Source organism: Poecilia reticulata, chromosome 7 (assembly GCF_904066995.2).
Source record: "Poecilia reticulata chromosome 7, P_reticulata-male-v2, whole genome shotgun sequence".
In the NCBI taxonomy this organism is placed as follows: Eukaryota; Metazoa; Chordata; class Actinopteri; order Cyprinodontiformes; family Poeciliidae; genus Poecilia; species Poecilia reticulata.
The window spans coordinates 10,732,033-10,756,507 of record NC_088836.1 but is presented as its reverse complement, the minus strand read 5'-3'; the positions used below and the strand labels follow the sequence as shown (position 1 = coordinate 10,756,507).

The 24,475-nt window shown below is 37.3% G+C and overlaps 1 protein-coding gene across 24 annotated transcripts in view; it reads left to right on the top strand.

The window, feature by feature from the left end:
* Window positions 1–24,475, top strand: part of cacna1db (calcium channel, voltage-dependent, L type, alpha 1D subunit, b) — a 76,023-nt gene that overhangs the window by 6,242 nt on the left and 45,306 nt on the right. For all 24 annotated transcript variants that reach the window (XM_081608855.1, XM_081608852.1, XM_008414838.3 and 21 more), the window contains exons 2-3: window positions 4,937–5,405; window positions 5,937–6,042. In XM_081608855.1, coding sequence (XP_081464981.1) covers window positions 4,937–5,405; window positions 5,937–6,042 — 575 coding nt within the window. The remainder of the gene's footprint in view (window positions 1–4,936; window positions 5,406–5,936; window positions 6,043–24,475) is intronic.

Below are 24,475 nucleotides of genomic sequence, written 5' to 3'. Positions count from 1 at the left end.
TCTCAACTCTCAGTTTCAAAGTATTTGCAACTATTCACACACCAAATTTAAATTTTTACTAAAACGTTCAGAAATCCATTTTTTTGACCCTTCTCTCTTTCCTTTGGCATGGGTCAGATCATCAGATGGAAACAGATATTCTTCCAGGAATGTTTTCTTTTGGTGACATAAAGTGTTGGACAGTAGGAATGGGGTGTGATTCTCTTGTGGAGTGTAGCAAGCTGTCAAGGGCACTGTCTTATTTTGCTCGTGGTCTGCATTGATTTTAACGACTGTCTCCCTCAGTCACGCCGGCTGTCCCACTCTCCTACTCGTCTGTAATACTTTTGAACCATTCCTCCTCTGTTCCCTATTCTGCCAACTTATTTCTGGACTGCTTCCTGTTGGATGCTTGAGCACATTTCTAGCAAACAGTAGTGCAAGACAATTGTTCCACAATGAAGAAGTTGAATTTAGTTGTTTATGGGAAGAGAATTTTTTATTTTTATTTATTTTTTATTTATTTTTTTAACCTCCAAATTAAATTCTGGCATCTTTCTTTATGTGGAAACTCAAATACAGATAATCCCTTAAGCCGCACAAAGTGACCGGTCCGCATCAAGAACGTCAAAGCCACAAACATTTATTTTGCTCTTGTCTTATAAAAAAAACCAATAAGCTTTGTTGGATGATTTTTGTTTGTTTTCTGTTGACTGGGTTTCTTTTTTAGAGGCATTCGAGGCTTAAATACTTGACTGTCATTGAATTGGAGGCTTCAATGATTTACAGTAACCAATTAGTTTCATTTCATAAATGAAACGAATTGATTTCATAAAAAGCTTTAATGAATTTCAAATAGAATAACTTGTTTAGCAAAAATCTATTTGCATTATCCATAAGGGGTGAAATATACAGACTTGGTATGGCTTAGCACAGAGGTCTCATTCTCGCGGCCCGCGGGCCAATTGCGGCGCGCAGGACGATGTCTCGTGGCCCCCACAGTGATATGAAAGTATAATATTAGTGCGGACCTCTGAAGGAAGTCCCAACCGCCGTCATGGCTGACATTCGGTGCTAGGCTAAGCTACACTGACTTCATGCACACTACGCTTGTAACAATAGTGCGGCGGATGATGGAACAGTCTGGTACCAGTTGCCCTTCCCTGCAGTCGCCATTCCAGTACTTTCAAATAGTGGTGGGCTGAATCCAGGCCTCGAGGCGTGTACCGAGTAAAAAGGGGGCGTGTCCCATGAAGCTCCGCTTCGAGGCTTGTGTTGGCTTGCTGAAAACCACGTGACTGGCAACAAACGATGCCTCACATTGCATGGGTCACGTGACTGCTTCATTTAGCGTGTAGATTTTCAAAATAAAAGCGTGATGAGCCGTGCTGGTTCATGGGTAGTTGTCCTTTTGGTCGCGCATCACAGGAGAATATTTGTCTTCAGTGGCCAAAATAAAATTAACATTGACCAACATATTTGATGTGTATTGATGATGGCACTCATCAAAATGTAGTGTTTCTTACTGGTTTTCTCAATTGTAAATTATGGTTTTTTATGCCTTTATATTTTTGTGATTTTATGATGTAAATCTCTTTGAACTGCATTGTTGCTGAAACGTGCTATACTAAGTTTTATACTTGAAAAAAATTCAAGTATAAAACTTAACATTCAAAGGCAAATACAGGATCCATTAAAATAAACAATCCAGAGTTACTGAATGAAAACTTCCTGATAGCATGGCGGCTAGCTGATTACTGCTAGTTCTGATTGGCTGTTTCTGACTGAGCGGAGTAATTATGCAGAACAAGGAGGAGATCGATTATTTTTTGAGAGATTATTTGTCTCATGTTAGGACAGCGAAAGTTTTAATACGTATGTAAAATGCATTTTTTTGTTAGATGCTGCATCTTTAAGCAGAGGTTCGGTGTTAGAGTCTCTACCAGGTGGAGCGGAAGCGAAACTCCGTCTGTAGCGCGTAGCAGCGGTTCAACAGCGAGAGCAGAACCAGCGCCTTACATCGCAGCTCGAATACTTAAATAATTTTGCGGGTTATTTGTTCAGCTTTCTGACCGTCATGCTAATCCGGGTGAGTGTTTGTAGCTGTGCGCTGCTTTACCTGCCATCTGATCCTCCATATGTCTTTTTTACTGCAGTGAGCCTCGATGTAGCCAAACTCCGTCATGTATGGCATTGTTTTTATGTCGTATTAGCTTCGTTGTGTTGATGCATTTTGACGTGCTTCAATTTTCCGCCGCAACACGCAAACTTCCCCATTCACTCAGTGCGTTGTAGTTCCACATCGCTTAGAATTTGTTGCTGTGCGTTTGCGCAGAATGAAGGAAAGAGGAGACCAGCTGCTCAGGCAGGCTGCGAAATGAGATGCAGGTGATCGGTATCGGCAACAAGAGCCAATGATCGCCGATCACCGATCATGCACTTTTTCACGAAAATCGGCCCGATTATGATCGGTGACCGATCGATCGGCACACCTCTAATATATATATATATATATATATATATATATATATATATATATATATATATATATATAAAATTTCTATTTATACATATAGTACCTCGACATTAACAAAGACAGATGAACATTTCCCTGTTCATCCGGGAAATGGTTTTTTTTTTCTCCTGCGTGATAGCAATGCGTTTCCGTAAAATAAGAAACTTGCTCATAGCAAAATGTTCTGTACCATATCAGCCTCAGGAGATAATTGAGGGATGAAGAGATGCTGATGTCAAATGTTTTAGGTTTTGACGGGTCTGCAGTTCTTCTCCTGATCTATTCATACAGCAGCATACTGCGCCACGATGGACACATTCTTTTTAATTGCCTGTGTTCATCCCCACTAACATTATTCAGCCTAGGATTTGCGTCTTCCCTCGCACATCTGTATCTTTATGAGAGGTTTTACTTCCAAGTACGGGGAAGAGTCGGGTAGAGGACGTTGTAAAAAGACCCGGGTTAACAGCACCTCACCGCGGTTGCGTAGTGTCCGTCTCTAGGCAACCGTGACAACAGCAACGGTCTGTACATAGACATGAATACGTAGACGCCTCATGGAGCGGGTCGGCCCGTTGCTGAGATACGTCGCAGCGTCCGCCATATTGAATGTGAAGGACGCTGTGACGTCACTAAGCCAGTAAGCTAATACAAGTAAATGGATCGAACTTTATAAAGGGCCGTTCTACAAAGTATTTTAAGTTAATACCCGTCATTGACACATTTTCTCACACAAATGCATTTGGTAATCTAAGAAATGACTAAAGACAGTTTCTAACTTTTGATGGGATTATATAATTGTTTTGGGGCATTTCTGAATAAAGAGCACAATATTTTTATTTGAAAGAAATGATTCTGATAATTTTTATATTGCCATTGATGAACAGACACTTTTACAGTGTTTAATTAAAGTATATATTTACGTGATTCCATAATTTAATGTACATTTAACGTTTCAAGACAAAAAATAATTTTCTTGTGTTTTTTTATACATTGAGAAATGACTTTGATTTATAAATCAGTCATTGTCAAACATTAAACTACATATTTTTCTTACTTTTTTCCAGAGAAAAAATATTACTGTATGTCAACTCTGCTATTGACAGCAAAGAGTGAAAATTATTCTAAGAGTAAATTATTATTCTTTATTATATAAGCTGTACTAATATACTAATACTTCAAATTGAGATATTAAAAAAAAAGTGAAAGAATAAAACATTTATTATACTGGGAACACTGGTCACATGCAGGGCTTCAGTCTGCTGGTCACACTGGGAGAACTCCAATGACTTCGGAGACGCCCTGGTTCACAGGCTAAAGCCAAGAATAAAAGAGAAATTATCCAAAAGTAAAATAGAAATCAGTATCATCAATGTTTCCTTCACATTCAGAAAAATACATTTTCAGCATGTTGGGTTCTGACTCGTAGCATCTTTATAGCTAAATACCCACATGGTGAAACTGAGCTGGAAAACAGAGACTGAAGAACAGCAGCTCCAGCTCTGATCCTGACTGATCTTTCCTCACAAAACCTGATCTTTAATGCACTTCTCCTCTAACAGCGGTTTTTCATCAGCTCTCTCTAATTAGAAAACAGTATTAAACGTTAGCTGCTACGCTAACAATCATTGGTTACTTCGGGCCAATTTAGCTACATAGGAAATATTTTTCGGTTGTTTAGAAGCGAATTTCTGGCTGCAAAGTCAAGTAATTCTGATCTTTAATCCTTACCTGTAAAAAGTAATGCCAATGAATCCAGTTTGTTTCGTAAAACGGTTGAAACACACAGCACAGGACTTAAGGAGCTCCGATCGCCCTGCTGCCAAAAAGAAGATGGCGGACGCTTTTACGTACGACTCAGCGCTCCATGAGGCGTCTACGTATTGATGTCTAATGGGTTAGCAGCATAGACATGAACACGTAAATGATGTCTATGGTAAATGATGTCTACGGCCCCTGGGTAAATTGACTTTGAGACCCCTGGCTTAGCAAGTTCTTGACTCTCTGTCACCATCAACAATCTGTCAGGGTAATATATATATATATATATATATATATTCCAGAGCTTATTTAAATTGTTTGTATGATTGAGGGAGATTTGGTTCAAAAGCTTAATGTTAGTCAGCCACATCAAGATCAGTTTTAGGGTGCATTTGGAATTTTTGTTCCAAAACTCCTACCTTTCCAAATTTTTAATATCAGGCTGTTAATGTGAGATGAAACAAACAAATCTTCTGTATTTTCCATCCAGTTGGCTATGAGAAAGCACCACAACATGATACAATCATCACCGTGTTCGACACTTAGTGTATTGATTTTAAAAATTTCACTTGACTTTTTCCAAACATAGTTCTGTCCTTTGTGGCCAAATAGCTCAGTTATATTTTTGTCCTGCAAACTGTCTCAAAACATTCCCGTCTGTTTTCCACCCTGTCTTTCCAGGGGCACAATATGCCAGCAACAGAAAGACCACTCCTTCCAGTGACACTCCCGCTCTCTGGTCTGACAGCCGTACCAGCCTCCACCAGCTCCCTTCTCCAGAGCCCGTTCAGGCTCCGGCCAGCACTGGCAAGCCTATCGGCTCCTCTTGTGGGCTCCTTGGGGCGAGTAGTAGTAGTCAGGGCCCAGGTGGCTCTGGTTCTGCTGTCAGCCCAGTGCTTGCGTGGCATGCTGCCATCACTGCTGCTCGACAAGCACAGGATGACGTCGAAACACCTGAGAAGGACTCGCGTCCCTCGGCTTGCGCTTCTGGACCGGCTCCTGTTGGCTCACTCGCACAGAGGAAGAGACAGCAGTATGCCAAAAGCAAAAAGCAAGGAGGATCCACCAACAGCCGGCCACCCAGAGCGCTGTTCTGCCTCACCCTCAACAACCCGATCCGAAGGGCCTGCATCAGCCTGGTGGAATGGAAGTATCTTTTTGTCAGGAAGTGCCACATTTATTAAAGGCTGACCTTTAGAGATGATCTAGAATTTGAATGAATTTCAACCGGAAGATGCATGGAAGCAGTGGGTGTCTTTACTTTGAACACAATAGCTTTGCAAGATATAATATGTGTGCCATTTTTGCTTTGTTTGCAGTGACTAATAAAGAATACTGCGGTGAATGGAGTCACTGACATAGGGAATAGGCTGGCATTGCAATATCTCAGTTAATGCATGAGAAGACGAAGCACTGCAACAAAACATCACAAAATATCCAACAACGTATAAAAAAAGATATCCAAGAAACAGGTGGTTATTACTCCTGTTGCCTTTTAAAAGGCAACAGGAGAAATTATTTTACCCCATTGCTGTTTGAACTGAAGAAAAAGTTAGTAAAGATAATAAAACCGATAGGTTTGCAGCACCAAAAGTATGACTTAAAAAAAAAATTTCTTACTGAAGCTGAGAATGCGACACTGTGAATGTGAATATTTCTTTCCTTAACATTTTCCTTTCAGACCATTTGATATATTTATACTCCTGTCTATTTTCGCCAACTGCGTGGCCTTAGCCATCTACATTCCCTTTCCTGGAGATGACTCCAACTCTACAAACCAAGAACTGGTGAGTAGTAATATAGATGCTGCTAGGTATATCACAAAGTTGATTTCAGCTGTGTATTGAACCTTAGTTATTAGTCCAAGGTGTACAGAAAACAGATCGATATTACGATATTGGAGATGGTAATTAAAAAAATTGTATGTCCATTTGTAATATACTGGAATATTGGAGATAACGTGATAAAATGGATTTATTCTTTTGAGCATTTTTTTTTAATCAATCTACTATGAGACCATGCAGAAGCAAGTTTGACGTTACACATTCTTATGATGTTAGATGTCAGATTTTATTTTTATCAAAGACACAGACGTGAAAAAGTAGACTCTGCCGGAGTTAACTGTGGAACAAAAATGGCAACTCGTCCATATTTTTTTTTTACACACATTGATTGCTTGCTGTTTGTGTCACCTTGTTTCATTAGCTGGATTCCTGACAATGTTTTTTTGGCTTTTATATGAAAGTGATAGGATTGGTTTTCAAACTTCATCAAAACATTCCCTGGAAATACTTGGATAAGTGTGTCGGGTTTCATTGTTCTCTTGAGACAGGTGTCTGCCTGCATGCATGTGCTTACATACAAATATTAAGCTGCTTATGTGTCATGACAAAGACGAAATCAGAGATGGAAATGACTGTTTATATGTTTTACTCACCATATACCAATTTTATAACCTCAAACTACAAGTAAATAGATTTTATCACTACACAAATGAATATGGATGAATTTGTCTCACATCAGAGTTTGTGACACGCTAAAATGACATACTGATTCGAAATTAAGCTGTATCAGAAGCGGTATTTTTAAAAAGTTGTTCTCCTGATTCATACCCACGTGTCCAAAACAATAATTTCCAAGTTGGTCCTGCTCGTCTGCTGTAGTAGCAAAAAGCACCGGTGCGACTAATAACATTAAGCAGGCTCGGTCTGGATTAGTGTCTCTGTAATGACGGTCACTGACACGGGTGTCTGAACCAGGTCCCTGAAACTGGGTCATTAAAATTGGATCAAGCCTTGTTATTATTTACCCATGAGCTCTCTCTGCTTTGACTTTCAAAGTCTGTCGAGGCTATTTGTGCAGGGAAAAGTCCACATCTTCAACAGGACTGAGTGCCATGTAAGTTAGTGTCATGTAAGTTAGTGGAATAAACCTTGCTTGTTGTTCATAAAAGATGCAAAGGGTATCTCAGGGAAGAATTTTTGATGGAGATAGATGAGAGTTGTTGACCGTATCACAGCTGAATGAATTGAGCAGAACACTCTGGTTGGACTGATGCTGCACCTTCCTTAGATCCACTGAACAAAGCTGGAATGTAGCTGGAACATCTTCCAAGGAATGTGTGGAAGCAAACAGATTGTGTTTGATTTAAATACCAACACAAGTCTGTTGAATCTATTAGTTTACCAATATATTATCTTTATCTTCAAAACTTGAAACATATGTACAGTTAACCCAAAGTTATTCATATTTCGAGAAATTAGACACATTTCTAATGTTGTGATCCAGATAGAGACGCAAGTTTAATTACATAGAGTGTAATTAAATTTGGGTGATTACTTAATTTGGGTGATTAAGTATTCCTTCTGACCTCCTTCCGACCTCAAAGACTTGGATTTCATCACTAAAGATAAATCATCAAAATGCCAGTGAATATGTGTAAAAGGCTAGTTTGCAGTTATAAGAAGAGTGCAAATAAAGTTTTTTTTTTCTGATTACTAAGTAGAGGTAAAATTAAGAAATTTCTTAAAGCATTAATAAAACTAATATATTTTTGTCTTTCAAAATGCAATGTCCTTGAAGATTGCAAAATAATTTTTGAGTGATGCCCGTCTAAGTTCCTGTGAGAAACAAACGTCACAGTTGAATAAAATTAATTTTTACATGTAAGTCTACTTAGGGCATTAATAATAATGGTTACTGATTCTTCATGCTATTATTCTTTTCTCTGTTTTCCTACCAAGATTTACATAGGCACCAGCACCCCCCCCCGACCCCACTGAGGGACAAGGGTGAAAGAAAATGGATGGATGGATGGATGGATAGAAACGTGCAGCAGAAATTAAAAAGATAGCAGGCTTTTCATTTTTCACTTTTCATTTTTGTAAGGAAGTTTTTCAAATGAAGAGGTATCCCATCATCTTCATTAGCACAAAGGTATTTAGCATGAGGCTAAATTAGAACGATGTCCTTATACATCTCAAATATCTCAAATTTGAGCATGCTTGTCATAATTGTATAGACTATCATCATGAAAAATATTGGAAGTGTTGCCATAAAACCTGCTGCGAGAACATGATTGTTGGTAGTTATTTTCAGAGGCAGTGGCTTCTCCAAAATTTAGACCTCTGTTCTGTAATCTAAATTAGTAGAGCTGTGTCATTTGACATGCATCATGTGTCCGAACCAAAGACTAGAACCACTTTGGTTGGAAAAACAGGAAAACGTCCCATTTAAACCATTTGTAGCAGTAGCCAGCTGCTGTTGTCACATTCACTATACTTACTAAGTCACATTTGTTGTGATGTGATTGACCTCAGTCTTCTTCTTTTCCATCTCGCTTAAAGATCATTTGCAATATTTGTAGATGCCTGACTATTTTGAATGTCATATTTAACTGAGGACTGGCTAAAAAGGACATGTTTAATATCTTATGTAATCAACAAACATAAAACATTTGTCATGATGGCATTCACAACAATCACTTTTAGTCCAGTTTACAGAAAACATCAATTCAAGACATTTTAGCCATGCAACAAATAGAAACAAATTTTTTGCAACGGTAGTACAAAAAAAATAAATAAAATACAACAACAAAAAACCTCAGGTTCGGAAATGTTTACTGGACAGAACAATTTTCATTTAAGTCTGTTGAAAGAGCAAAATTAATTTCTGATATTACTTAATACAAACATTCACATTAGCATCAGAAGGTTTTTTCATACAGACAATACATACAATGCCTTTTTTCCTCACTGCGTCTGGCAGTCAACCTTCTTAGGCTCAGAGGGAATTGTGTGTGTATAAACCAGTGAGACGGACACAGTTTCATGGTCTGTCAACAGATGGGGATTATTCACGCTGTCCAAGTCTACACTCATTTCTTACTATCCATTGTACAGTATGTGTAGCCGAGGAAAAAAATAATCATTTTGCAATACGTGCTTTGTCTAATGAAACATAAAAGACACATGCTATATCGTTGTTTTCTGTTTGGATGTCGAAGCAATAATGGATTTCTTCTCATCAAAATATACAGCATTACTTAGAATATGTTACCAGTGGGATGGAACTACACTTTGGTAAGATTATTTAAGTTTTTCTTGCCGAGTTTCTCAACTGGAAGGCTAAACATTTTTTCCCTTCTGACTTAATTTTAGATTCATTATTTAATCCACTAATTGTTTCCAAAAAAAAGTTGCTTGTTTTTTCAACCCGGGAGTCCAAGTCAGGAAGAGAACGGAATAATCTGTTTCACAGAACGCTGACTGTGTTTCGTACACGCAGCAGCCATGTTGGATGTTTAACTCCGGGTTGCTCCTAGAATGGCGACTTTGATGTTACCACCCAGGTGGTTGGAAATTCCGACATTCTTGTGTAAACTGAATGCACCATATGATTCATGGCGCCATCAATTCCCACTGTTGCCAACTACTCAGCATGCAAAGTAGCTCTTGGCTGTCCTAAAAGTTGCTAGAAGTCGCTATGACATCACTGCCTAATTTGCCAATTTGTGTAGAAGAAAGGAATATCACTCTTGGTGAGACAAAAAGTGATTAAGAAGACTCTGAATATGTTCGGAACTACAAATAATTTAATAATATAAATATTTACCCGAAGCTACAAGGATCAATTTAGCTAAATATCAAATTTAATCTAAAGTACTTATCAGAGGCACACACAGTGGAGGAGGAGAATCGGTGACTGAGGCTGTGTGAATCAAATTTAGGGAATTATTTGAGTGCCACCGCAACATGAGAAATGATTTTCATATTATATTTACATCCTTTGTAATCCAGAGCCGGATCACTGGCAGCTTTGTGCATTCATGATTTAATTGCAGTGGGGAAACGGAGTGAAGTGGGTCTCCTTTCTGCCCTGACTGCAGGCTGTGTTTGCTGTCAGACCGACCACCTGTAAGCGTGTTGGAGGTGTGGCAGCTCTTACTGTTAGCCAATGTCGCCAAGTCTCCAATAACACAAAAACAAGTTTCTACATTTGCAGATAGTTGATTTTTTGAAGAAAAAAAAAAATCACTTGACTGCTAGATGTAGACGTATTAATGAAGTTGCATGTTCTAAGCACATTTTGACTGATTGCTCATGCAGCTCTGATCCTAAGTATTCAGTGTGTGTAGTTATCTTTATTATGGTTTAAACTGTCAGGTGTCACATATCTGCTTTCAGGATAATCTGAGAGTGGAGCTCTTTCTACAGTATTGTTCTTCTGGTAATCCGTGAAGATGATGAAGGCTTTTTAATTAGATAAAGTTAGCATTAGGCTTATAAAAAACTCACACCGAGATAATATTTATCTGTTTGCAGTGGATCTATCCTGATCTTCTCCTGGAGTGTGTTTATACCTGATGGATGTGATCGGGCTTTTGAGTGTGAGGGAGAAAGAGCGTGTGCAGGAGGGCAGAGAAACTGTGCGTGTGAGCAGTTTGAGGGATTAAGCTGGGCGGTGGATTAGTAGTCCCTAAATGAGTGGAGGTTGCTGAGGCAGAGAGGAGGAGCGAGAATAGACGGACAGAAGGAGGGATGGATGGATGTGAAAATAGACAAATTCACCTACATTTATGTTTTTCCACTCTGCCGTCTATTTGACTTAATTTCTTTTTTCATAAGACTGACAGGGTCATGTTGTTTTTTAAATGAAGGTCAAATTAAGCACATATGTCAGTAAAATAGTGTTATTATTTCTGATTGGTGTTTAGAGCTGTTGCTAACTAGTTTTCAGGATTTTACTTAACTGAGAATTTCAAAGAAAAGCAACAACAACAAACAAGGCTGAAACTTTATAAAATAATTTGCTCATGAATACGAATAAACCAGTTTCATAAAAACTTAAGTGAAGTGCAGATCATCTGATTTGACATTTAAACATTTAAACCAACATTTTGCCTGTCATCAGATGGGCAAACTGTGAAGTTATATACAAATGTTGGTATTTTAAATATTAAAATGACTAACTGCTGTGTAGATTATGGTTAGGCCTATATGGTCGGATCATCTGCTGGGATTGACCAGTTGGAAGACTGGTTGATTCTGAGTTTCATCAGATCGTTAGTAAGTCATAGAGTGAAGTATCTAAATGTGTCATCCGTGTTTGGAGTCTGTGCTGATTATTAGAGTTCATTTGAACTGCATGTGGGTGAGCCTTTCTGTGAACAGCGTGAGTCATGGATCAAAGGATAAATAATGTTTTGGGTAATTTAGAGTATAAAGTTAAAACCATGGTAACAAGCTTACTTCAAAATATTAAAAGTAAGGGCAGGATGAATGTTTGATGTGACAGAATTGATCTTAACTGGACTTCCTTCAAGTGTATCTAGTTTGAAAAATACCTGAAAATTAGACCTTTACTGGCATTTTTTTGGGGGAATTCAAAAAAATTCACCCTGCTTGAACTCTATATTTCAGAGTTCAAGCAGGTTTAAATTGTAATTTTTTTAATTGTAAAAAAATAGTGTGTTCTTCTGCTCTTGAATGAAAGGAAAAGGACAGAAAAGGAACATATTTAGTGTAAACTGAAACAAGATGTGTCATGGGTTTAATGCTTAAACTTTTTCACATCGACTCATGTTACAATGACAAACTCCAACATATTTCCTGTGACCAACCAACACAATGTGGCATATGTAGTGAAGGACAACTAAAAGGACACATGGTTTTAAACGTGTGTGGTGCTTTTGTCTTCATCTCCCTTGACTCAATATTTTTAGGGTTTGTCTCTACCAACTTGGAGAGTGGATAATTTTTTTCTATTGCTCTTTGCAAAACAGCCTTAACCCCGTAAGATTGGATGGAGAGTGTTTACTACCAGTGGTTCTCTGTTTGACTTAGCTCTAGACTTTGACTGAGTCATTCCAACAGAGCGCTGGCTTTTTAGGACTGTTGTCCTGAAAGACAGACCTTTCTTCTAGTTTAAAGTCTTTTGTAGACTTTAACAGTGTTTTTTTTTTTTTTTTTGGTGTTGTCCTGCATTTAGCTTCCTCCATCTACCATCAACTCTGAACAGCTTCCTTATCCCTGCTGTAGAAAACAGCTGCACAGTATGTTGCTGCCACCATCATATACCACCAAGGGGTTGTGTGTTCAGGATGTTACCACACACTGTTTTGATCATGTTGAATAAAAAGTTCAATTTTGAGCTCATCTGGCCAGGGCTTCTTGTTGTTGTTTATTTACTTTAAAAGGGACAATGCACATCACATAATATGCCAGAGATAAACACAAAAATTAGTTTTCATCTGCAGTCTTCTTGTACATGTTTGTCTCTTTGTAACTTGTGGAAAACTTCAAATGGGAATTATTTTGGCTTTCTTTCAACAACAGTAATTGAAGAGCACACATCTCAACGCTGTCCTGTTAGCACAATCTTTCCACCTGAGCTGTGCTTACAGCTCCTCCACAGTTACTGTGGGCTTCTTTGCTGCGTCTATGGATGCCCTCCTTGTTCAGGGTTTCAGAGTCGGTAGGCAGACATATTCTAGTATTTTTGTAACTGTGTCATACTATTTGTATTGTTAGGAGGTGGATTGAACAGAGCTCTGTGTAGTGTTCAAAGCTTGAGATTTTTTTAAGTAGCCTAACTCTGCTTTAAAGGTGCATATCTTTCCCTATGGACTTTAATCTGCTGTGTTCTTGGTCTCTATGATTTTGTTTGTTAGCTAATCTTCTTCAGCAAACCTCTGAGACTTTCATAGAACAACTCTATTTATACTGAGATCAAATTACCAAAAAGTGGACTCTTTTAATTAATTAGGTGAGTTCTAAGCTGTATCTATAACTTCTGTCATAGCTGTTAATTAATTGTGCACTTGTATAATTTTCAGATGTACATCCTAAAAAGGATTTTAGAGATTCACTTTATGTCACTTTTTTACATTTCCTGATTGTGATTCACAAATAAATTGTCTTATTCTGTGGGGTAGATTTCTTATTCTCAAACAGTAGTTCCTCTACCGTGTGCGTATATGTGCATAAAATAGGCAAAGCACTGAATGTTTGAGGTTTCCATTCGTAAAAAAAAAAAATAAAAAAACAAGTAGAAAACTGTTTTTTTTTTCCCTTTTTTTGGTATCTACCCACACAGATTTGGATCATGTGTAGGTTCTCTGTCTTTTGGAGCTTGTTTGTCTCTTTCATATGTAGCAGAAAACCCAAGTCTACACACACTGATGTGCATTTGTCCAAAGTTCAAATTTTGTCGTGTTTTATTGTAAATCTAAGGGTTGAAAGTCAGGTTGCATCACTCTTTTTTTCCAAGAGGGATTAAAGGTTTAGAGAGTAGAGGAAATGAGAGTAAAGCAGCACAGTTTTTTGATCACGTGGCGTTTCTCTCTCTCTCTGTGTGTGTGTGTGTGTGTGTGTGCGTGTGCGTGTGTGTGTGTGTGTGTGAGAGAGAGAGAGAGACAGAGTGAGTGAAAGAAGCTGAATGTGTTGTAAAGAATGATGGAGAGATTTGATTTGTGAGGCCTGAGCAATTATGGATCATCACAGACCGCATAGCGACTTCAAGTTGTTGCATTTATTTCTATCTTCAGTTTTGTAATAAGATCATACTTCACTCTGAACCCAGGAAAGGTCATTGCAGCTGACTTGATGCTTATTAGTTTCTTTCTGCTGTTTTCTTTTCTTCCTCACAGTAGAATGCAGTTTTAGGATTAAAAGTGTTCTTTGTGAAAGAAGGCAGAGGAAAGAGACACCAGTGTTTTCTTTTCTTATTTTCCACATTGGTGTGGGAAACAATGCACAGGATGTGATGCTAAATTATTTTTATAAAGTGCTATAAACCTGTGAATAAATATGAGAACAAGGGGTGGGCGTGAGCAGTTGGTGCTAAAATAAAATGATGTTTTCCATCTTGTTTTAGAATAATTTGCATTGAATTCTGCTACAAAAATATGGATAATGAATAAATACATATTTTAAAACAAAAAACAAAATAGGTACATATTCTGTAAAGCATTATTTTTTTGTGTAGTAGCAGTAAAACCTTTTACTACCCAATGATAAGGTTGGGAGTTTAAATGTCCTGTGGATCAGATAGTATTGCCATTAACACAGGAAACCACTAAACTGTATTTTTTTTACTCTACAAACATCTTGAAACACAATCAGAAATTCTTTTAACACTACACACATAAAATCCACTCTCTGATTTTACTTGACTCTCAACTTTGTGACTGAGTTTCTGTCATTCTCAATTACTTCCACTTTGTTTTAATACCACTAAGAGTTGTCTTAAATATGAAGTAGTGGAAATACTTTACAGCTTGCCTCATTAAACAGGAGATGTCGTATCTTATTACCATGCTGAGCTCCACAGAGCTCCTGAGAAACATGTCTATGTGCTGGATTTTATACATCTGTGGCCAAGAAAGAGATTAAAACGTCTGTGTTCGATGGTTTGAGGATACTTTTGGTAACATACTGTACCATGATTTTGTGTTTGAGTCTATATGAAGTATATGTGTAGGTGGATGTAATAAAGGATGTGTTTATGTAGATGGGAGAGTGTGAATTGTGTCATTTTTAGGCTAAATCTTCCCTAAGCTGCAAGTTATAAAATAGGACCCATGTAAGTATTCTTGTGTTTACAGGGGACTTTGTAATACTGATACTTCTGACACAGCATGGTTGTGTTCTAATATTACATTTTTTGCTAAACATAATATGTATTTTTAATTCTTCTACCATTGTTTGCCTAGAGACAAATGCTGGTCTAATGAGTATGTTACTTATAAAAAAGCTTTTGTTTTATTTTAACTCTAGACACGCTTATGAGAGTCTCCATTTTTTGTCTTACTTTTGAAGTTGGAGACACATTTGCCTTACTTAATTGTGTTCTCTTTTCTTACACAAGACAAGAGAACACGTCGTTTGTCTTTTGTGACAAAGAAGAAGTTTTTTGTCTTATTGCATTCTTACAGCAGGGAAAAAAGGAATCATGGATTACTAAAGAACATATTTTTAAAGCTCTGGATAACCTAAAGTACTTTAGTTGCATGTAACTTATAGGACTAGCCAGGAATGCTATTTATTATGACCGTATGATTTTGTTAATTTTTACACCTCTTCTTTTTCAGTGCAGAAACTGATCTTATCAGAGTTACAACAATCTGAATTCAGACAGAACACAATATGTTTCATAATTTCAATTTTCTACACTATAAATACAGGAAATTTAAATATGCGAGTGAATATAAGATGCGCCAAAAGGGTTTTAATGGACACTGGTAGAGCTAAATTGTTGCAGCAGAGATAAGTAATCATTTTTCTCACTTGTTTCAATATTTCTCATAAAATATGCCGAATTAATAAATAAATATTTCCATTGTTGAAGTCCATACTACATCACAGAATAGCTGATGTGAGGACCCAAGGAGATCATCTGATTTCTTAAGGCCTCATTTACCCTGCTGGTTTGCTCTGCTAAAGATCACTCACTGCCCATGTGTCACGTTATGTTTGTGTGGGGAAGAGTGTGTGTGTGTGTGTGTGTGTGAGAGAGGGTGTGTGTTTGGATTGTTAGGCAGAAAGAAAGAGATGTTTACCGAGTTACCACACCACAGGCAAGGGAAAAGGTTCATGCATGAATCTTGTGTAAATATATTAGGTAATCTCAGGTTTATCTGTTTGGTAAACCTCTGTCTTTGAGAGTAATAGTACTGAATAACAAATTAACTTTGTAAACATAAGTGAAACTGATGCACACACTAAAAATAGATTGTTTATGCCACCAGTTAAGTAACCATAAAGTTCAGTTACAGAAAGCACTGACTACATCAGGGTTGATTTATTAAAACTGGAAAATAACAATGAGCCAGCAGTCTGGACACAGAGGCAATGGAAAAGATCGCTCCAGCTTTGGTCCCTTCCTATTACAACATGATATGCTTGAAATGAGAAATAAGAACATACTTTTTAAACTAAATACTGGTATTAGGAACTTTTTATTATTAATTGACGACTTTCTGTTTTCTTGGGATATGGATGGCCTGTGATGCACTTCGAAATGGAAAACATGAGAGTACATGCCATTTATGTAAAGTGTATTAATTCTCGTTGGCTGTATAATTAACAATTTTAGTGACAGTGACAAGGATGTTAAGTGAAGTAAAAAACAAACAAACCTTAAGCTCACTGCTATAGAACTGTCACAATTGACTTGTCGTAAATTTACAGATAATTAAAAAAATATATATATATTTTACACACATTTTTACAGTAAATTTGAAATAATAAAAAAATTTATTAACTTTCTTTTGTGCTGAACCATATTTAATGATCAATATTTCAGTAGTAAGTTTGGTTCCTGTTAAGAAGGTCACATTTTATTGTTTCTGTTTAAGAAATATAATCATGCAAACTAAGTAATTTAATGCTTTACATATATCTATTTTTTTATGTTTAGCCCCCAATAAAGTCTTGCTGCATAAAACCGTTCAACCAACAACCAACCGACCGACTTATATATTTTCTTGACTTTCATGCAGGTTTGCACATTTTGTTGTGAGACCGAGTTGATGTTTGCTCACTGCTCTGGTACAGCCTCATAACAACCTCGTCGCTCATTACAGTCCGGATTTTCCTGTTCATTCTTAGTGCATCATAAAAAGCTTGTTTGTACGACTGACACAGAAGCCTCAAAGCCCAGAGAAGAACCATGTAAAATATGAAATCTGAAGTTTAGTCTTTTGAACTTAGGCAAAGCATTGCCACATCATGTTTTATGCTATCTATCATTCTCCTCTTGAAGGAGTAGTTTGAGGTTCTAGGAAGACACCATCTTCACATTTTGTAAGAACAGTTTGTGTAAATCATCTTTCTGTTCCAACATTGTCCACGAAGCTATGAATGAGTGAGTTTTCTGGGGAAGAACTTGAACTAGCTTGCAGAGTTCTGATCTCAACCTGACAAAACTCCTTTGACATGAATTGGATGAGTTGAGCCTTCTCGTTCAACATCAGTGTCTGACCTCACAAATGTCCTTCTGGAAGCATGGCTGAAATCCTTTAAAACACACTCATGAACCTCGTGAGAAGCTTTCCCAGAGGAGTTGAAGCTGTTATAACGGCAAAGTCTGGGCCAACATCATATTAAGCCCCATGGATTAAGAATGGGATGTCACTGAAGTTCATGTATGTGAAGGTCAGTGACCTGTTACTTTTGGCAAGATAATGAAAAATTCTGTTCTTTTTTTCAGATTGCAGAGCTCTGTGTTTCATACTTAAGGTAAAGACAGTAGACTACAGGGATCGATTTTGTAATTACTGTCCTCAGAGAGGCAGATTTACAACTAGGTGTGTGGGTGAATGTGAATGTCTCTGCGTTTGAGTGTGTATGTAGCTACTGTAAAGCAGCTTCTGGACATTTATGATAATACAGCTTCATTACCATCACTGTGAGTCATCTCCTTCCTCCTCTGAGCTGTCACTCCTCTTCATCATTATGGCGTATTAAACATAGTATTAAACATAGGCTCCCTGCAAATAATAAAAAAACCAGTTCATTTGACCTTAAAGAACAGGAAGTAACACACAGGGGTTAGTGATTAAAATACTAATTTCTGTATCTGCAGCTTGAGGAGCAAAAGGCCATATTTTGAATCAATTAGTGGCCATAAAGCACTAAACATGTTTGGATTTCATTTGAGAGCATTTTTTAATAAACAGTACACACGCACGTACGCATGCACACACAGCACAGCTTCGAGTGCATGTTTTAATGTTATGCAAGTGTTTGTGTTTTGCAAATGGAGCCCAGGGGCTTTGCAGGTTTTAAGGCTGCAGGGTGACAGATGCCCAGATGTCAGGAGGCCTGCAGGACTTACTGCTTAGCACCCAACTGCCAAGAGACTGCAGCCTCTGGAGGAAATATGGGCCACAAACATAAACACACTCTCCGAGCCACACAAATACATAGCCTTACAAGCGCATACTGTAGTTTGAAGACCTGATATTTTAAAAGGTCGCTTTTTTCTTGTTTTTTTCTCGAAATCAGCCATTAAGTGTTATAGGCATTGTGCACCAGAAATAAAGTGACGGAACCAGTGTCCTGTTGGACTTGACCCAAATTGATTTGTGCAGACTACAAGCTATTCATATTGAATTTCAGTGAAAGATTAGAGGCATAAAAAAGATCATACACTAAAAAATATTTTAGGACCAAAAAGATTACAGTCCCAACCAACCTCAGCACGACTTCCTATTATTATTATTATTATTATTATTATTATTATTATTATTATTATTATTATTATTATTATTATTTATTTATTTATTTTTTTTTAGAAATGAGAACCAAAGCCTATATTTTTGTTGATGGTGTAACATTACGATACAAGCTTTCTGTTTAAGAATAACTAATATTTATTGCACACAGAATATTAACTACATCATGGCTGACATGTTTTATTAGTTCCTTTCCAGTCCCTTCACCTTCCTGGGTGGAGATTTTTATGTCCCGTCTGAAATGAAAACAGGACATTATGCAAACAAAGCTGTCAAAAATGAAAAATAAAAGTAGCCCATAGATTGGAGGGTCAGGAAATGTGATGAGGAGATTATCTGTTACAGCTAAGCAGGTTTATGGCTCGTGGGACAAATGAGAAGTTAAATCTCCAGCGTAAACCAGTTTCCTTCTTGATGTCAGGATGCCTTGCTGTACAGACAAAGAACTTACTTCACTGCAGCACATTTGTTTGACATATATGACAGTGCAGCACATTTGTTTCACTGTCATAAATCCATATGATACTTTGTTTATGTTCTTGTGTCTTTGACGGCAGCTTCAGCTGATAAATCACAGCATTCAGTTTTTATTTTTTTTAGGACCTTGTATTTTTTTTTTGTCTGGAGAAAAACCTGCATCTTTGTATTCATTATGTTCCTCCTTTACCTAGTTTTACATACAGCACAGCCTGCTGCTGTGACAACTGTGGCCATGGAGACTAGTGGAGTGTCCACGGAGCAAGCTCTCAACAGGGGAGATAAAGGTGCGGAGAGGCTTACTGACTGCAACTGGATATTAAGAAAAGAGCGCAAAGGACTGGACAGTGGTCAGACTGGGCTGGACAGTAGTTTTAAAGGTGGAAAGAGCCGCTGAACTGGTCTGTGATCGTAAAACGGAGTGAAAAAATTAGCTAGCATATTGGAGGATGAAGGTAGGGCTGTAGGTGTGAAGCTACAGCAATAAAGTAAAGGGGAATTTAAGGATGTTCAGCTGAAAGTTGTAATATCTTTATTCCCTAAATACAGAATCCGCTAGAAGTCTTTACATGCTGTCATTTTATTGCTACAAACCTCAATGACTCAATGACTTCTTGCAACACCAACATGGTGTTGGTTTCTTTAAGATGATGTGCAATGTTAGTTTTTTTTCTCCACTCTGCCTTTTGCATGTATGTAAGCCAAAATGTTTGTTTTTTTAAGTTTTTGCGAAGTTTAGTAAGTTTGGTCATTTCTTCCACATACCTGCTTTGTCTTCTACATGGTTTGTTTAAAGATATAAAGATACATCTTTAAACAATAGCTTTCTTTAAAAAAGAAAACTATATCTTTTACTTTTACATATAGGCTGGATTCCCGGAGTGTAAAGTTAAAATTAAGTAAAAATTTAAAAAATAAAATCATGATGGAATATAGTGGTTTTTGATTGTGGTTGTTAAAAAATGTCAGTGTTTGATGTAAATTTCTTTTGATTAAGAAATGTCTTTGTTATTTTGTATCATCAGTAAGTATAACAATAATATATAAAGAGATCCGGTTTCCTCCCACAGTCCAAAAACATGACTGTCAGGTTAATTGGCCTCTCCAAATTGCCCCTAGGTGTGAGTGTGTGTGTGCATGGTTGTGTGTCCTGTGTGTCTCTGTGTTGCCCTACGACAGACTGGCGACCTGTCCAGGGTGACCCCGCCTCTCGCCCGAAACGTCAGCTGGAGATAGGCACCAGCAACCCTCTCGACCCCATTAAGGGACAAGGGTGCAAGAAAATGGATGGATGGATGGATGGATATAAAGAGATTTAGATGCCTTAAAGTTGAGATTTGCATCACAAAGAATATCTATGATGTAAAATGCTCACCTTTTTGTGTGTATTTTCAAGTTGAGAGGGTCTGTGCTCTGTTTCTAGCCATTCAATTTTGAACTTGCCTTCTTAACTAAACACAGGGTCTGGTAAAACTACGTCAAACATCTGAGACTGTTTATGTGTCATAGTGAAGAATTACACCGATGCTGCTGTGCTCGTCCTAATTCCAGCTCTGGATTAAGTTTTGGTGGTCCGTGCTGCTGCTGCTTGTCTGTTTTTGACTGTATTTGTAGCCATGCTCACTGTTCGGACATTCGGATTATGAACATCCACGACTAAAAATAGATTCCACCTACAACTGCATAGGGTTTATTGAAAAATAAAAACACAGGATAGAGGCTGAGCTCATACAAATGTGGACAGAAGTTGATTCGAAGACAATAAGTAAATACTGGAAATTAAGTGACTTAATTGAATGTTGTTAGTGAGGATCCAGATATAAGCAAGAGGAGGTTATCAGGTTAGTGTAACAACAGAAGTTGATCAGACCTGCCTCCTTCAACATTAGGGCAGAATTGATCTGTAATTGCAGCTTTATTTGGTTTAGATGTTTTAATGTGAGGCAGTTGTAGTCACTGAAATATGGCTGCAGCAAAGCATCAAAGCATATTCTGATTAACTTTCAATATTCTGCTTCTTATTATGGGAAGAAACAGCATTCAAGTAATTGTGGAGTGCAGCACTGCTTTAAATATTTCGTCGTGCAGCGTGTACATGCTTTAATCACTACTACTGAGCATTGCAGCATTACGTCTGATCCTGACCTTATCTGACAGTTGCATGGCCAGTGTCAGAGTTAATCTTTTCTCTGATGGCCCACTAGCTTGATGTTTTTTCCCCTCTCTTCTATTGACTCAAACCTGTTGGCAGCTGTTATCTTCTGTGGAAATTACTCTGCATTTGTTACTACATTGGTTAGACAGGAAAGTGGATTAGACAAGTGATTGTTAGTGTAGATTGAGAATATATTTTGTTCTCTGGTCAATTAGTCTTTTAATACCCTCAAGTACCACATTTATAGTGTGTTAATTGGTCTACTTTATGTGTCTGTAGATGCATTTCTGTGTGCTTCTTCTGAATATTTAAATGTCCCCCTTGGGGATGAATTTAGCATCCGTCTGTCCGTCCAAGAAAAATAAAATTTAATGACAGTGTCCTCATAGATTTAAAGCTTTAACATCACTGAGCTAGTGTCTTGCAAAACTGTTCAAACTGTTTTAACTTTTACACATTTCTCCTTAATAGAACTACAAAGTAAAATATATTTTATTGGGATTTTATGTGGAAAAAATCAACCCAAAGTTGTGCTTAATTGAACAGTGCATCTTTCCCACTGCACAAAAAAGTCCTGCCAAATGATGTGTCAAGATGATGATGTGCAAGAACAGAATGACATGATTTTGTTTTCGGTTTCTCTGTACCCTGAGGGGTATTTCTTGGTCTAATGACTCTTGTTTTCTTATAAAGCCCTGATAGTGAAAAGCTCATGATGTTTGTATTCCTAAGGAATGGTGTGATGGTGGCACCTTCTTCTGTGGACAAGCTCATGTGATTCAATTGAGCTTTATGCTGCTACAGAGAGAACAAGTTTTGGAGCTTTAGTTTTGGCAAACTAAATCTCTGTTTTTGGAAGTGGTAAATAAAAAGTTCTTCTCAGACTTGGAGAGCTGGAACAGGTTCTGCCTGAAAAGTTGACTAAAATTATCATATCCAGTAAATCTCTTCCAAGACTTTCTTATTAGCATGAAGCAAGACCAACTCAGTGCTGAGACAATGAGAAAGAGGACATTTTTCTTTTCTTTGTTTTCTCTTTCATATTCCTTACATACTAACTTTTTTCAACATCTTAACCTTACAAAGGGGAAATAAAGGTTTTTCTAACCAGATCAACTGATTCACCATCTCAATACTGACAGACAGTAGTTAGCCAGATATTCCCTGAAACCAAACACAAGAGATTTAAAGGGATTTATTTAATGTGTTGCTATTATACTTTTTAAAAAATTAGCTGGAAAAGCAGATTAACTAGCTGGAAAGTTCAAGAACATGAACCTGCTGATTTAATTTCACTTAAAAGATTCAGTCTGACTCAAAGAGATGTGCTGATAAAATGGACTCGACAACACACTTTCCTTATTACACGGCATGTACTGTTCTGCACATTACGCGGCCGTTTTCAGTGATGCGCATTAAGGGATTCTCAGCCACGACTCGGTGGCTTGATAATTATCAAGCGGAGGCGAATCTTTGTCTGCTCATGTTATAACAAAAGTTAATCTGACGACAGATCTCGTTTTGCAGAAGAGATGTCTGTGGGAGATAAGAAGAATAAAAAAAAGAGAAACTTTAAGAGAAGCAAGAAGAGACGTGAAGGTCAGGAAATTTAGAAGAGAGGTGGGGAACTGACGCTGTTCATCACATCTTTCTATTCTCTGTTTCTTCTTTATTCCAGAGCTTGAAAAAAAATGGCACAGTGGATTATGTTAAAAATTATGGAGAATTCGCAGTTCTTGTTCTTAATGTACTGGTTAAGGTGTTGACAGATCAGCTGTGAAAAGTCTCATCTGACATAAACACACACGTTGTGTGTGAGATGAGATGGTACATGACATCGCGTTGACAAGAATGAGGAAGAAGATTTTAACAACATTATCAAGAAATGTTTTGAGAGTCACAAAGTGCATTTGAAACAATATCTATTTAGTGTAGAATAATTCAACACAGTTGTTTTTCTCAGTCTAAGGTGGAAGTCATAATGTCTGGAAAAAGTGATCAAAATGGCCTCTTTTTTGTAAGTCATCCCGTGGAATAAATGTTTTGTCAAAGTGTGTTTTAGCAGATATCTTATCAATGTATAATTATTCAGTTTAGGTTTGATAAATCTTATATCCACCCTCTGTTTCAATGGCAATAGAAGAAAGAATGTCTTGGAAAAAAAATTGCTCCAACAAATAGAATTAAAAAAAGCAATAAGTACAGTTCAATAACGATGAAACATCTGAGTGTCTGAACAACAAAGGCTCACTATCTGGGATCTTCCCACGGTATATTTTGAAATCACTCGTTACAGAGTTTAAGTAGGTCAACGCTTCGCTTACTGCTGCACTCGCAGTTGTGTATTTATCACTGGATTCATAAAGTTTATTTTCCATTTGGTTCTGTTAGTCACTGTTTGTATTTTAACATCAGCAGCAGGTTGTTTTGTTAAATATTGCCCCTAAACCTATGCTTGCTTCCTGTTTCCCAGCTGCTGGTGCAGATGGAAGATCAGCTGATCAGGATTGTGACGCATTCACATTCACCTCTGATAGTTTAAAACAGCTTCAATAAATTAAGTTGGGGACGTCATTGGTACAATTTACAGAGAGGCTGTGGTGATTAATGTTACTTGTGTAGCTAAATTGACCCCATATACTACAGTCATTCACAGAAACACAGAATAAAGTAGGCATACGGAGCACCAAAACTGACATAATTAAAAATAAAAACTGATGTCAGGGTGTCTGAAGACATCCCAAAAACTCAAAAGCAAATAGGTTTGTAGCATTTAGGCTTGAAAACATCCAGGCAGGTTTGCTCCAAAGTTTGAAATAAAATACGTCGTACTCTCCATTTATAGTGGAAGGAATACCTTACTCTCCTTGTTATCATTGTACATTTGTAATATATATATATTTTATTCTCTTGCTAAGAAGCACTTCTGGATGGATGGAAATTGCATTTCGTTGCTTTGTACTTGGGGCATGTGCAATGACAATAAAGTTGAATTCTATTTTATTCTATCTTCAACAAACAATTTTTAAAGAAGCAGTATTATGTATTTCTCAGGCATAGTTCCACAATGCTGTAATTATAGTTACTTAGTTAAAGCACAACTATCTGTTACTTTCAGTTGTTACAAAAATGCTTCACAAATCAAATAATACTTAAAGAAATTTGACCTCGTAATTTGACACCATAAAATTTGGCCTCTGTCTCTTTAAGAAGCACCTACTCTCTTCATTGCTACATTATGCCATTTACAGCCATTCTTAGAAATGCTGAATACTTTAGTAGTAACTGCAAAATTTAATTTCTCAAGTATTTATCTTTTTTTAAGAACTTATCCTTTTTTTCTTAAATG